The following is a 16,103-nucleotide window of genomic DNA, read 5'->3' as shown; positions in this document are numbered from 1 at the left end:
AAAAACACCTTCCACTTCTGAAAGTCTATGATAATTTTATCTCTTCAAATGGTTAATGTGTTTGTGCTACTTATAATCAAGGTTGCTTTAGAAAACCAGATATATTCCCTTTAGTAATATTCATATGCACAATTTATTTTAATCAGAAAAACTTTACATCACGGGGGTTTTGAAAGTTCCATCCTGTACCTAATGATTTTCCACTTACCTATTGCCACAAGTAACTCCCGAAAGTATCCATCATAGCATTCATTAATGGCATCTACCATGTCTTGTCCAGAAATATTTTGAAATTCCTGAAAAACTTCAAAAATTTGTACAGCTTACATGTAACTGAAAAAACTAAGCATATAAAAATTAATATTGGTGGAATGGATTTCACTGATATATATTTCCTCTAAAAGAATCTCCAAAAATTATTTAATATTTGCACTGATCCATACAATCATTATAGGTGGGTGTTTCCTTCATTGTTGTAGATACCAATCCTTTGTTCCCTGTTATGCTATATTTCTTGCCTGCATTCTCCCATAGATCCTCAGCAGTGGATTTATCTTTTTTTCTAGAGACCTTCTTCTAGATATTTTTACTTTTTGTGTGTATCATCACAGAAAGTCCTGGAGCTATCCATCATTCCTCATTCTTTCCACGTAGTTGTAATCATGCTACTATTTGTGTTCATTGTGAATCCAGCCTTATTGGAGAACACCACTGGCATTCCCTCCTAAAGCATCCATTTCCATTTTTTGGACAGCCCCAATGATAAGGAAGATGAGTCAACTACAAATCTAATTCTTTGGGGATTGTGGTATTCTAAGATTAAGAGCCATATAGCTTGGGGCAGTAGGTGGCGCAGTGAGTAGAACACTGGCCCTAGAGTCGGGAGGACCTGAGTTCAAATTCGGCCTCAGACACTTGACACACTTACTAGCTGTGTGACCTTGGGCAAATCACTTAACCCCAGTTGCCCTGCCTTCTCCCCTCAAAAAAAAAAAGAATCATACAACTTCACTGGGAGAACATTTGAGTCAATTAAAAAAAAAGATGAGTTTTTGTGTCAAAGAGTCTCTTGGAATCATTAAAAGTACACCATAATCTCAAATACAATTCTGCCAGCTATTTATTTCTGCTATTCATTTTTGGGTTCATTTCACTATTAACTTACAGTGCATTTTGATACATATACACTGATATAATAACTCAGTGTCCTGCCCATCAAAGTATATGTCATAGTCATGACAGTAGGTATTCTTCATAATTTGATTTTTTCTCTTTGCATTGTTGGACCTGCTGCTTTTAAGTGATTATCACTAAACAGGCTCTGTAGAATATTACAGATCTTGATTATTCTAGACCTTGATGCTCACAACACAATATAATCTACACAGGGGAGCATCTGTAGGAACTCACCCCTTATACAGAATTCCTTTCCTATTTTGACCTTGTTTGGACATTCTGCTCAAGAATGGAGAATGCATTTGAAGAGTATACTGTATGTCTCCTTGCTTCATGTCTCACTTGGCGATAATAACCAGAGGAGCACAAAGCAGCATCCTTTCATCAAAAAATCTTAGTTTACCTGAACATATCCATGAGATACATCTTGTTGAAAGCCTTCTAAGATTGTATTTGAATCATTTTCTTATTATTAGGAAATACCTAATGTAGCAGGATCTTGTATTCTCTAGTCTCTAGTCAATTGCATGACTATAAAAACATGATTTAGTATAGAAAATAATTTGTCCAAATGTGTGTATTTCTTATTTGCATCAAGCCTACCATTAACACATATATCGATGATTCTGATAAAGGTCTTTTTTAAATGAGAAAGTAAGCTTATAGTCGAGTACTTATTGACCTGGTTATTTTGGATAGTAATATCTTTCATGATTTTCGCTTGTTCTTTTGATATCTTGCCCTTCCTGAGATAGTCTGTAAGGTGATTCCTTGGTGTTTTCAATATTGCATCACTTTCGACACAAATTTCCTCTGTCTACATTTGGTCTGGTCCACCCAATCTTCTCAATGGCATCCTCTTAAGTACCATTTCTACTTTATCATGTATCATATGATAAGGGTAGAGTGGTTCCTATGTTATAGTCATAATGTGGTAGTTTTACCATTATGGATGATAAACTAGAAATGTGCACACATTCTATTTTCTATTATTTGGCCTAGTATTTTCATCTATGAATATTCTTAAGACTCATTTCAAGTATTCTACAAAATTTTCACTGCCCCTCTTTTTTACTGTTCTGTGAGGCAAAACTTCTAATTTGCCATCTTAATGTTGTGCAAATATTCAGATTTTAAACTGGCACTTCCTTCACCTGATATGTGTCTCTACTCAGTAAGGAGATCAAATGTTCATCATTATAATAGTTTCTGGACTCTTTTGACCTACCTATGATGGTGAATACCTTTTACTGCCTAAACTTTTGTAAAAAGTGGTGATTATCAAGGTCAATATCTTCACCTTTTCCCATTTCCCATTTTAAGGACATAGAAAGCTTGTTTGAAAATGGGATCTTAAATTTTTCCTAATTGTATGCAATATCTCCTTGCTGTTGTCCTTTCTTTTAACTCCACATTGGTTTTGGCCTTAACTAGTAAATGATCTAATTGTATTTGTATGGTTATAATTATAGCATGACAATCAGTAATCAATCATTTTCTATCTGTCAAGGTAGAATAAATTTCAATTTTGGGGATGATTTTTTATATTTAGTATATTTAGAACTTTCTAGTTCTCTTTGAGAAAATAGGAATATAGTGGTGTGGAGGTGATCCTGACTTCTCAAAAACTATTCTTGGGGGAAGGGGTGGAAAAACAAAACAAAACAAAACAAAACAAAGCAAAACAAAACTCTGGCATATCCTAACACCCTGGGAAGATATTGGGCATGGGCCAGTGATAGTCTGCATGCCTGGTCTCTGAGGACTATCCTAGCTTTGTATAAAATAAGGTTCTTCAACAGAAGGGTGACCACTAGGTCATGAAAATTTTGTGACAATAAAATTCACTAAAATCATCCACCAAGCCTTGGGAAAATTTCAGTCTGTATTGGTAAAGGGAGTACACAGATTGATCAAGTCACAAGTCTTTTAAAGTATAGGAATAGAGAACAGACCTGAGATTTTATTGGTATAGGGAACTCCCCCATGAGGAAACTCCCTCTACCAATACAAGTCAGCAACTTCTCTGCAAATAAGTCTTAGTTGCTCAAAACACTGAGAAGTTAAATGACTCACTTAGGGTCACACAGTCAGTATACATCAGCATTGAGACATGGACACAGATATCCTGCTTTTAAGGCTACCTCTCTATTCACTATTCCAAGCTGCCTTTCATTTGAAGTATATCCTGCAAGAAGAGTCTTTTATAGATTGTTTAAAAATTCCCAATAATTAAGCTTTTAAACCAAAAAAAATTAGTGCTTATATCAATCAATCAAAGCAATCTAATTAATAAATATTTATTGAGCATCTACTATGTGTCAGGAATTTGCTAGGCACTGGATGCATTTCTAGGAGTTGAATTATAGAGTTTAGCTACAGTTATCTGAAATATTCATTGACATGAAACATCTTCCCTGCTGGAGCTGGAAAAATAAGGCTTGCTACACATAAATAAATTAAATTGATTTATGCCTCAGGGTTAAGTGGTGACTATCCTTTCTCTGTTTTCAGTTCATATTGTCCTGTCTTTTTAGTTAGCTACTTGTCTTTTATTACACAGTTAGATAAGGAACAAGAAATTAAAATTATTAATAATTACCCATCCACAGTTGCTGGTAGCTCTTGTTACAGAGGATCATTTGTAGCATAGTTTTATGTTCTCCTGTCTTTTGTTGACAAGCTTCCCATAGAACCTGGAACATCATGAGACAAGGAAGAGTCATCAGAACAATCCCAAACCACAAGGAGAGATACCTCAAGGAAAAAGCTGGTTTGGAATTTTGGCTTCTCAACTGCTTGAATAGACTCACCATTGCATCCTGGGCAGCCATAGCAGGATTGGTGTAACCTTCCTCCCTGGTTCCCTGTAAAGAGAAACACAATGTTTATTTCTTTTGTTGTTGTTCTAACTACACTTACCATAATTTAAATGATTGGAGTAACTCTCATGAGTTTTTATGGGATATTTGGAATATTAGAAACATTGGCAATTCCCAAGAATACTCCACCAGGACTGTGAGAGACTAAGGTCTTTAAAGCACAGATCTGATCCTGTTACTCCCTTGTTCAAGAAGCTTCAGAGGCTCCCTACTGCCTCTATGATAAAATGCCAAGTCCTCAGTTTGGCCTTTAACGATCTTCACAAACTGAGCTCAAGCTATCCTTTTAGTCTGATTAAATATTGCTCCTCACCTGTGTTCTCTATGTTCTAGTCAAACTAGATTTGTGGAAGTTGCCCGTAGATCACAATCCATTTCCCATCTTTGCACATTCCATGCCTGGAATCCTCTTGTTCCTCATTCCCATCTCTTGGAACTTTTAGGCCCTGCTAATGCTTGGCTCAATTGCCAACTTTCCTGATTTTCCTAGTTGCTAGTGCTCTCCTTTCTACACTCTTCCAACTGTCTATTATTTATTTTGAACATATTTTACATTGATTCATCTGTATTTCTATTATTCCTTTATTTCTCCCACCCTAAGTTTTGTAAGGGCAGGTACTATTTGTTTTCATTTTTAGAACCAGAACCTAGCATAGTGTCTGACATACACTAGAGAAATGCTGCTTGCTGAATTGAATCACTTCTGGTCACGGAAGTCAAGGGAAAAGAATATGCATATCCAGTGCTTTGTGAGTGTCAAATGCTACCAAAAGGTCGAGGAGAATGAAGACTGAGAAAAAGTCATTGGATTTAGTATTAGGAGGTGGTTAGTGATCTTTGACAGAAGTTGCAATAAAAGGGTGGAATTTGAAGCTAGAATGAAATAGCTTGAGGAATTAGTGGGCTATGATGAAGGGGAGACAATGAGTTCTGGAGTTAAGAATTTAATAGTGAAGGGGCTGGGGTGAGGTAGAGGATAAAAGCTTAAGATACTAAGGGAACCAAGGGAAAGATTTTCAAAGAAAAAGGAGAGCTGAGCATATTTGTTATTGTTCATCCTTCCTTCTCAAAGTGGACCAATGATGTCACAATTTGACTTGCCCTTGAATTGGATTTAAGCGAGTCAGAGCTGCCTAAAGTCATCAGCTTTGCTCTCTCCTCCAGTGTCATCACAGTCTAGTGGCAAAACAAAAGTTAAGATGAGTGGTGATGGCCCAGCATTCAGTGGGTGACCTTGGCTTTTCTAAATTAAGGTCTTTCCCAGGCCTCAGTTCGTCTGAGGCAACACCCATTCAATGACTAAGGTCTAGGTAAGAATTGAGTTAAAAGATGGCCTAATTTACCATCACAAAAATATCAGTCGGAAAAGTTCTGGCCAGAACACAAAACAATTGTTATTTATATTCGTTAAAATTTAAACAATGAGGTACAGAGGCTTAAGTTGAGGTCTGTTACTGGCTATTCTATAAAAGCCAGAATCATTTAGGTTTAAAGGCCTAGTCAAGTAGCTCCATTCAAACACAATGTGCTTTTTAAAAGCCTGGTTTTTTTGTCCAGAGCTATATTTAAAGAAATCATACATGACAATTGTACAGGAAAAAAAAAAACAAATTGTTCTAATTTTAAAAAAATGAAATCAGCTGAATAAAAATAAATAAATATATTTTTAAAAATCTAGCCCCCAAATTTCTATGGATAGAGCACACACTTGTAAGGATATGGCACCTCAAGTGGAGAGAGGGACCACAAGTGATGAGAAAAGCAACAGCTGCAGTAGAAGCAGCAGTGGCAGCAGTGGCAGCAGCAGCAGCAGCAGCAGCAGCAGCAGAAGAAGTATTACCCAACTCTGCTTGAATTGGCAGATTGGGCTCCCAGAGGGCAGCTATTCATATTCTCAGGGTTCTAGACATAATTCTCAGAGACTCTGCTTCTTCTATAATAGGTCCTGAGTGCTCAATGCAGAAGTCCCCATTGAGAGTCATCTTTGAGATGAGATCTATGAGAGCATATTTGTATATGCTAGGAAAAGATACAGGACAGAGATATTGAGGGTAGAGAGGGGAATGATTGAAGGGAAAAACTCCTTGAAGAGATGAGTGGGGATGGGATCAAGGGCACGAGTGGAGGAATTTTTCTTAACATTCATTATGTGTGCAGAGTACTGTGCTAGCCACCAGGAGAGACATAAAACATAGGTAAGAAACACTACCTGTACTTTAAAAATTGAAAGTGTGTAAAATGCATTTACATTTTCACCTGCAGACATGAGTCAGGTTTGCTACCTAAGTGAAACAGTCATACTCACTGGGCCTCAGTTTCCTTATCTGAAAAATGAGAAAATAGATGACCTCTGAGGTCTCTTCTAGATCTACAATCCTATAAATTTAGTACTTTAGGAAGGTGAGACTCCTATAAGTTATAAGTAAGTTGCTGATCTGACTCATATAAATATATCTTAAGTTTAAGACTTACTTCTCTTCCAAAAATTAAAAAAAAAGGAAATAATAGCCACAGTATTTACCTTACAGAGGGGATATGAAGATTATGTGCATATAAGCCTTAAAGTGCTAAATAAATGCTAAATATTGTCATCCCAAAGAATGTCATCTAATTGGTCCATTGGCTATTCCTCATTATGTTGGTTTGTCAAAGCACTGTTATGTATCATATTAAGGTTTACTGGCCCTTGAACAGGGTTCCCTAAGATTCTTTGTAGGTGAAATACATTTTAAGCCAAGTACTAGTCTTTGGAGAGACATGTTGCTCTCTTTTCTTTTTCTTAAACTTATACCTATTTAACTGCCAGCAATACTATGGGCATCCAGCAGATCAATAGAATCCAGAGGCTGACTTATGAGAAAATATTACAAATGAGCTATGTGCCATTGGACTGGGTCCACAGAGGCAAAGGACAGAGTGAATGGTCAATGTGGACAGCCTAAACCAGCAGTAGGTGATGCTTTAATTAATATAAATGTCAAAACTGATGGGGTTTAGACTGTGGGAACCCCCTTGGACCCCAAAAGAATTTGGGTCCCATTTGTTTGAGTGGGGAAGCATGAGGTCACAGTCTCTGGGAACCCCCTTGAACCTGGAGTACAGTCTCTGGGAACCCCCTTGAACTCTCCTTGAATCTTCCTGCTTGATCAGGCCTTTGCCTAATATCTACCTAGCTTTGCCCTTTATTGTCCAGCTACTTCCCACCCTTGATACTATCAATATCCATGCCTTCTGCTACTTCCCACCCTTAATCCCATTCTTTTGGTTCCTGGAGTCTGACCTCATCCCAATCCCATCAAGCTCCTCCTTAGACTCCTCCTCAAGACCCTCCCTAAACTCCTCCTCTAGTCACCCCAGACCACCCCTCAATCCCTCCCACAATCTTTGTGTATAGAAATCTCATCTTGCCTCCCTGAAGGTGCTCAGTTTCAATCTAGCTCAGTAGATTGAATCTGGTCCGCTTGTGAAAACAGGCATCACAAAGTGTGGGATTTCTTAAGACAGCCCATTATGGCGAATCCCTAGTAAACTTTATCTTTTTACTTGACTGAGAAGGCTTGAGTCGAAATCTTTTGGCAGGACCCAGAGCGTCGGTATTTTTGGGTCTTGAGCACCCCTAGAAACCTACGGTTCCCTTACCATCATCATTTTTCTTTAAACTCATCAATAACAATAGTGTATAGGAAGAGAGAGGTTGGGCTAGGGGCAGGAGAAACAGTACAGGGAAACACTGAAGTCATGCCCAGGAAAGATCCAACTTCTCACTGGTGATTATTAAAGGATGATGGCGATGGTGTCCCCAGAGGCATCAGAACAAAGATTGTGAAAGTGTTTTTGCAAGGACCAGCTGATGGGGTAGGTGGTCTGTTAGATCCTTTCTGCCTTCCTTTTCGCTAATAGAATTTTCCATCTTCGATGTGATTTGCACATGTTGATTAATTAGTACCTAAATGACTAATTTTTATTAGTTGACAGACAGTTAGTTCTCCTGTAGATATTCCTTGATCGAAGAAGTAAGGGAGTATTGTAAGACTGCTTGCTGGCTGGCACTCATTTGCAAGAGATGCTAAGCTGTGCTGTTGTGTTATACCAGAAGGTTATTGCCTTGTCTCCGAACATTACCCCATGTTATATTTTGAACTGCTCTCCTAGAATGTGTGACCATCATTCCTGAATGTTTCCTTTCCATACACCCTTCAGGGCTTCAGTGGCCTCTGTGATCCATATTTGCACTGTAACCAAGGAAAGGAATATGACAGAATCAGCAGGAGATTGAAATGACAAGATCCAGAGAAGTGTCTTCTCTTTGTCCATGCAGGGAAATGATAAAAGGCAGGTGCAGAAGGAGAGGGGAAACAGCAATAGTGACGAAATTGCTCTGTGAATTGTTAGAGGTGGAAAGGACCTTAGAATAGAGTTTCCTGTAATGACAATCATCTGCGAAATGGGGATACTAATAGCACCTACCTCCTAGGGTTATTGTAAGGCTCAAATGAGATAATAACTGTAAAGTGCTTGCACAGTGCCTGGCACATAGTAAGTGCTTTATAAATGTTGACTATGATTACTATGATGACAATGATGATGATGACTATAAAGACAACCATGATGTGACTACTTTTACTACTACTGCTACTACTGCTATTACTACTACTACTACTACTATTAATATACAATGCAAGAGGTATGGAGGAGGAGGAGAGCTCTTAGAACATATGCCACAGAGCATTAGATCTGGGAGGTATCTTGGACACAGAGCTGTCAGGGAGGTGGTGGTTGTGTTTGTCCTTTGTTTTCGAAGAGAACCACGGCATCAGGGAAATGATGACATGACTTGCAGTTGACTTTGATTTGAGTGAGGGAGGGCTGTGCAAGGTCACCAGCCTCACTTTCTCCTCCACAGCCATCTGGGCCCAGTGGCCTTATATTCACCAGGATGACTGGAGATGGCCCAGGATGCACTGGGAGACCCTTGCCCTTTTAGGCTAAGGCCTTTTTATGTACTCACTTAGAGGGAGGCAACACCCATTCAGTGAAAAGGCCTCCTTGAGAAGTGAGTCAAGGGATGGCCCCTTCAATTAGAAAAAGAAAAAAAAAATCAAGCTGGGAGGGGAAGACCCTCAGGGTTGCTGTTCCAAAAACCCTTCTTAAATCAAAAGTGTGGAATGCTGCATATGATGACTGACTTGGTTAAAGTCTTTATGTTGGTTAGTTTTGCTTGGCTTTAAAAAAATTCATCACAAGAGAAGGCTTAGTAGGAGTAGGGAGAAGGAGAGAGTATATCTAGAAATGACTCATGAGAAAATAAAAGATATCTCTAACATTTTTTAAACAGGAAAGAATCCTGTTTGGGATTTCTATAAACATTTGTATGTGTAAACACTTCATCTGTACTGAGAAACTCAAGAAAACGTTGCCATATATGACATATTCATGAAAGTAAAAGCCCCATTTGGGAGATTCTTATTCACCATCCATAGTAAAGCAAAAGTAAAATTTTTGCTTGCTTGGCAATTTTCCTGAAATATTTCTGAAAGGGCCTCATTCTCTATAACAAAACATTTTTCTCCACAGCCATACAGGCCTAGGCTGTGTCCAATGACCAATCAAAAGACTAGAAAATCTTAACATAGAGGTACTCAACCAGGACTCAGAACTAGCAACCCAGAGGGAGATATAAAGGGGCAGAGGTTGATCGTTCAATTGGGTTGCCCACATCCATGGATGTTCTAGTCTTTGTTTTTAGCACGGGGCCTGACTGAGCCAGCAGATGGTACTCCTGATGACCCTAAACAAGCACACGTAAGTAGAGTCAAAACCAAAAGAGAGCCACAACTCACCCTTGGTAAGCTATAGAATGGCTCTTCTTGTGTGTATCACAGAATAAAAGTGGATTCCAGGACACCTAAGTGTCCACCATTGTGCTATTTCCAGGCTAAAATGAATGCCATATTTCCCTGAAGTATAGACTTCAGAGGTATGAAGACTTGGTTACTCTGTTCTTCTTGGAGAAGTTTGGATTAGCATTTGTCTGTCCCCTGGGTGCCATGAATTCAACCCTCAATACTCCAAAATCAGCCCCAAAGGTTCCCTCTCTATTCCTTTTGCAGATGAGAATGCTAAGACACAGAGGGGTTAAGAGTCTCAGCTAATTAGTGGCAGATTCCGTAGTTAATATTGATTTAGCTTCTTAATAACAATTTAGCTTCTATCTATACATATTGGTTTTTTCTTAAATTTTCACATGCAAAAACAAAGGATAGGCAAGCAAGAGTCAAGGCAAGGTGACTAATAGAAGAAAATCCCATACTATACAATGAGAGAGATTTGTATACCCCATTACTTTTACCAGAAATACAGTTATAAGCCTTTCTGCCACTCACCAGGGATTTCATTCTTCAATTTGAGAAATATTAATGTAGCTCTCATACATGAGACCACAGAAGGTAAACTTCAGCATGAATAAGAATAGAGAGAAGACAGGAGATTTCTTCATTCTCCCAAATCCCTCCTTATTTAAATACTGGCTATCCATTAAAAAAAAAGTCTGAATTTTAAATCCAAAAGACTCTGACTCATTTCTAACACACAGAGCATTGATAAAATTCAATAAATGGTTCATCTGACCATGAAGGAATGCGATGTGATTTGATGGTTAGAAAAAAGCTTAGTTACAAGCTGTTATAGTGGAGAAAACATTAGGAGATCTGAGCTTGTTCCAGTTCAGTACACAAACTGATTGTACATTGAGTACAGGGATCATGTTGTATTCATAGTTGTATACCCATCCCTACAGTGGCCCACAGAGTGCATTGTACAAACTAGTGGATTCAAAAATGTTTGTCAAATTAATGAATCAATAATATAATATGTAAGTTACATAATGTAATATGTAAGTTAATTCATATGTTTTCATATTTTTATATGGGAATCTTATAAAATATGATAGTGAACTAAGTAAAATGACTTTTAATTTCTTTTTAATAAAGTACTTGCTACTCTGCCTTTACATAGGGATTCTTATAATGAAGCCATAATGATAATAATTGAAAGATGACAAAAAATATTTTGCCTAGAACTAGATTGCTATGCTTCAAAGATAGTGTTCAAACTAGAGGAAAACTTAACTTAGGGAGAAACATTTTGTTCTGCAGAATTTTAGACATCAACTAATGAGGAAAAATGAGAGGTTTAAGTGGCAGAAGTGTTGACATTATTAAGGCATATGCATTAAATATTGCATATGATGTTTTGGAAAATCATTAATTGGTAAGAAAGAAGCACCACTGAATCTAGGAAAATAGCTCCTGTACTAAGGTAAAACTTGTCATTGTGAGTTATAATTTTTTAAAAATCTCTCTTCTTTCTAATTCTTTCCTTCTTTTTCTTCTACTTCTCCCTTTTTCTCCCCCTTGTCTTCCTTCCTTCCTTTCTTCCTCCTTTCCACTTTCCTTCCTTCCATCCTTCCGCCCTCCCTCCTTATGAGAAAAATACAATCCACCCAAATATACAGAGATTTTAAAAAACAATCAACTGCTGACCTTAAACTTTTAGAGGATAATCTGCTGATCCATTAGAGTTGAATTAGTTTTGCAAGGGCACTGAGGAGCCATTTCTATTTGATTTCATCCAGTTCACTAAATGACTTTCTGTTGCCTTAGGAGAATTTGATTGAATTAAACTGAAGCATAAAGACAACAAAACTAATGAAGCAGCATAACATAAAATGCAAAAAAACAAACACAAGTATGGGAACTTTGTATTGTCCTTTGGCAACAGATTAGAGGATCAGAAAGTATAGTGAATATTATAGAAAGGTAACTTTTACTGGAAACTAAATCTAGTGGACCAATAATAAGTTATTTTTAAAGAAATAATTAGAAATTCATATAGGATATATGATTATAGATTTAAGTTAGAAAGGTTCTCAGATCTCCTTGAGTCCATCTTTTTCATTTTATAGATAGTGAAACTGAAGCCAGGAGAAGTTGACTCAAAGTTATAAGTGTAACGTTTCGTCAATGGCATGATGTGAACCTGCATCTTCTGGCTTGACTGATAGTGGTTTTTCCACTCTGGCACATTTTCTCCTCAGTATGTTGTTTACCATGAAAAAAAAAGGAGATTAGCAGGTGGTCATATAGCAAAAGTGAAGGACAACCCTTAGACAGCCCAAGTACTTCACTGTAATCCATGAAATATTTGAAGAATGAGAGAAATGCCTCCAGCCTTTTGGGCAGAACCTTTTTTGAAATGCTTATGAAAACATATAGGCAAGGATCCCTCTGGATGAGGAAGCATGGATGGGCTGTGATTGGAACAAGTGGAGGTAGTACCATGTTGATAGCATCCTAGATCCATGGAGGACTGAAGCATATAAAAAGGTGAAACAAACTTTAATTTGCTTCCTTTGCCCAGGTCCGAGGAACTTTCAGAATATTTAAGTTGGGAGAGATCATATTTAAATTGTGCTGTTGTATATAGTCATTTCATAGTCTATCAATTAGTGGACATTGCGTTTAACTGGACACTGAGGAAGCAAAAGATTGTTAAACATGATGAAAATGATGACAATGACTAGCAATTATTTAACAATTAAGTTTGCAAAACACTGTAAATATGACGTCATTCAATCCCCTCAACGATCTTGGGAAGTAGGTGCAATTATTATCCCCATTTTACTGATGAAAAGTTGTGGCAAATGGAGGTTAAATGAGTTACTCTGGCTCACATAGTTAATGAGGCTGGATTTGACCTCAAGTCTTCTTGCCTCCAGGTCCAGTTCTCAATCCATTGCACCACTCAGGTGTATGGACTTGTAGAGAGGAATAGTAAATTGTACATAACAAATTTGCACTTTCATGTGCAATCATTTCTTAAAATTATACTCTCCTGGAATTGCTTATTTTATTTAATAAATTATAAATAAAATAAAATTTTTAAAAAAAAGACACATCCCTATAGGACATGGTGCTTGTAATCAAGAACATTGTCTCAGGCATTGCTGTTCCTATTATCTCAGACATTTATCATTAATTTAAAGAGTGAGTGACACATTACATATACAACTTTTTATTGGAATTATGGGATGGAAGAAAGCATGTGATTTTATGGTTGACAGAAAAGTTATGTTATCACTTAATGTTGGACTTATTCAGGAAAAAGCTACATCCAAATGCCATGATATTATGTATAATTTGATGCTTTAGAAGATTCAATGCATTCTCTGTGAAGATACTCCCATCTTTCATGTGTACCATCCTTTTTCATATTGTACCTCCTCATCTTATTCTGTTTTATGTGCCAAAAACTGGGGAATTTCATCACTGAAATTCTTCAGCCTCTTAGAGAATTGCCTGAGGATCTCAAAGGTTAAGTGCCTGGTCCATGGTCACACAGAAAGTAAGTGCCAGAGGTTGCATCTGAACCCAGGTTGTTATGACTTAGGATCCAGTGGTTAAAGTACTACACCACACTCTCTAGGTTCTTCTCCTTCTCATCCCCTATATCCTCCACCGAAATACCATCCAATATGTTAGAGGCCTTGCTTTTTTCTTTAACATCTCGTGAATACCAGATAGGACTTGTATTGCCTAAGTTTTCTTTCTAATATCAATGATGCTTGAAGCCTCCTATCAGCCCAATCACTAGGCCGTCCTTGATCTCATGAGGCATTAATAATTGGTTACCTCAGCAGTAGATTTTTAAAAGGCTGTTTATCTTTGGTTGACAATTACTCTGCCATAAAAATGAAAGAATTAAAAGTCAATATTGCTTGGCAAGTGTTAGAATAATTAGTTTGTTTTTCCTGTCTAGCAAATATGCTAATTCCCACCTTAATTATATTCTCCAGAATTCATGTCAAGTAAAGTATGAAGTTTTTAGTCACAACATTCATACATCAGAGGAACCTGCACTGAAATATGTGTGAGTGTCCAAATGGAAATCTCTGCCAAATGAGAAAAATAGAAAATGGAAGGATGATAATCTGCCTTAAATTTGTAAGAGCCTATTCCAAGAGAAATAATTTATTGTTTTTTCCCATTTCCCACTCCAAGTTGTTGCTACCAGCTAACTATTTTCTCAACACACAAACCAGCTTCAATGAAAGTATCCTGGTTAATCTTTTTCTCACCTATGCAAAAATACAATTTTTTTCACTTAATTTTTTCGAGATATAGTTTTCCATTTAAAGGAAATTTAATTAATGCAGGGACAGCAAAAATAGATTTTGAGGGAAAAAATACAAACTCCTTTTTAGTTGGCCCTAGAAATACTGCTTATAGCTAAAGGGTTTTAGTTTTCCACCTCAAAGCCAAGAGAAAACAACATCCAATTAACCCCCATTTACACAAAATGGCTGGAGAACACACCATCTCAACACTGAATATTATGCTTAATGGAGTCACCATTCCTGGATTTTCAGTTTTAAAACAATTATCATGCACAAAGCCAATTGTTTAGTGAGAAGATTGGTCATTCACAGGGTACATAGGTTTTGCTATATCTTGGTCATCAATATATTAATAATAGGATCATAGTTCTAGAGCAGTGAGGAACCTCAGAAGCTATCTATTCAAATATGTAGCTGAGAAATCGAGTACTTTAGACTTTGAATAGCTTGACTGAGATCATATATGTAGTAATTTTCAGAAGCAGAAATAAACCTAAGTTTTCAACCTTCGGGGGAAGTGCTTGTTTCACTGTACTATTACTTCATTGGGGTAGGGAGATGTCGTGCCTTTGAACCTTCCACTTCACTACTATTGTAACTCCAATATCTTTACCTTTAAATTTTCCTTCCCAAGTGTGCTCATCTGACCTTATCACCTTTTGCCTACTATTCCTACTGAACTTAACTTTTTTTTTGTTGTTGTTGTCATCACCTTTGGTCCCACAACCTTTGCATATTCCTTTAATCCATCATTCTTATTCTAGCTTCATCCGCCCTTCTCCTTAGTCCTGAACCTCTCTTCTACTCCTAACAAAATAATTTCAAGAGTACTTTGGATTCTGCCTTTCAGTCCTGTGCTTCGACTTTCCACTGTTTCTGCCCCAATCCTGTTGAGTGACTCCAACGTCTTTTTTCTCCATTTCTACTGCTAGAGAAAGTCATAAAACCTTTTTGATTGGTATCTGCTACAAATTTATTCTATTTAAACTCAATTTGGCTTCCACTGTTGTATGGTAATACACTTAATAATCTCTTAATGACACTCTATTGCCTCCTCTGAGGAAGTCGCTGCTCATTAAACCTCCTTCTCTACTCTACCTGCAATGCTACCAGTGGATGATCTCACATCCTCTTTTCCTAAGAAACTTGAAGATGCCAAAGTGCCAGGGTTCCATTTGACTCCACCTCCGTGCCTTGAAGCTTCCTATTCATTCCGTCTCTCTTCACTTTCATTGTAGGAGAAAGGGTAGATATTGCCAAAGGCAAATCCTTCCCCTAAGTCTTCTATGCTATTACTTTCTGTTTCCTCTGTGACTTTGCTTAACCAATACCACTCTCTCTTGAAGTTTTAGTCACGTCTGATTCATTGCCTCTTCTCCGTCTGATATCAAACACTTTCAAATTTCCTCTACTTGAATCTAAAGCAAAAACAAATGACAAAAACTCCAAGGACCCTTCCCTGGAATCTGATATCCCTGTCAAATTGCTGTCTCATCTCATACCTTCTTTCATCACCAAGTTATTAGGAGACTGGACAACTCTTCCTAATCATCCTTGTACTACTCTTCAATTCTTTGCAGCTTAATTTGTACCCATTGAAACTGGATTTTCAAATAGTCAGCAAATCATACAGGATTATGGTATTTAGAGTTGGACAGAGATTTAAAGCTCATCTAATTCAACTCCCTTGCCCCATTTTATAAATGAAGAAACCAAGGTCTATGGGAGTGAAGTGACTTGCCCAAGGTCACATAGTTTGTAATGTGACCATATAGCCAATATAACTATAGTTAAATATAACTAATATAGTAATTATTGTTATAGCAGTTATTATAGAAATAACTAGTTGCATATTAATTATATCACATATA

General features: G+C 37.3%; 1 protein-coding gene across 1 annotated transcript in view; it reads right to left on the bottom strand.

Moving 5' to 3' along the window:
* ANXA10 (annexin A10) overlaps positions 1–16,103 on the bottom strand; it is a 77,723-nt gene that overhangs the window by 11,663 nt on the left and 49,957 nt on the right. The window contains exons 7-9 of the mRNA XM_036765023.1: positions 3,990–4,043; positions 3,779–3,872; positions 209–304 (exon numbers count right to left, since the gene is read on the bottom strand). Coding sequence (XP_036620918.1) covers positions 209–304; positions 3,779–3,872; positions 3,990–4,043 — 244 coding nt within the window. The remainder of the gene's footprint in view (positions 1–208; positions 305–3,778; positions 3,873–3,989; positions 4,044–16,103) is intronic.

The sequence above is a fragment of the Trichosurus vulpecula genome, chromosome 6, assembly GCF_011100635.1.
Source record: "Trichosurus vulpecula isolate mTriVul1 chromosome 6, mTriVul1.pri, whole genome shotgun sequence".
NCBI lineage: Eukaryota > Metazoa > Chordata > Mammalia > Diprotodontia > Phalangeridae > Trichosurus > Trichosurus vulpecula.
Note: the sequence above shows the minus strand (reverse complement) of the source record. Positions and strands in the feature narration are given on the sequence as shown.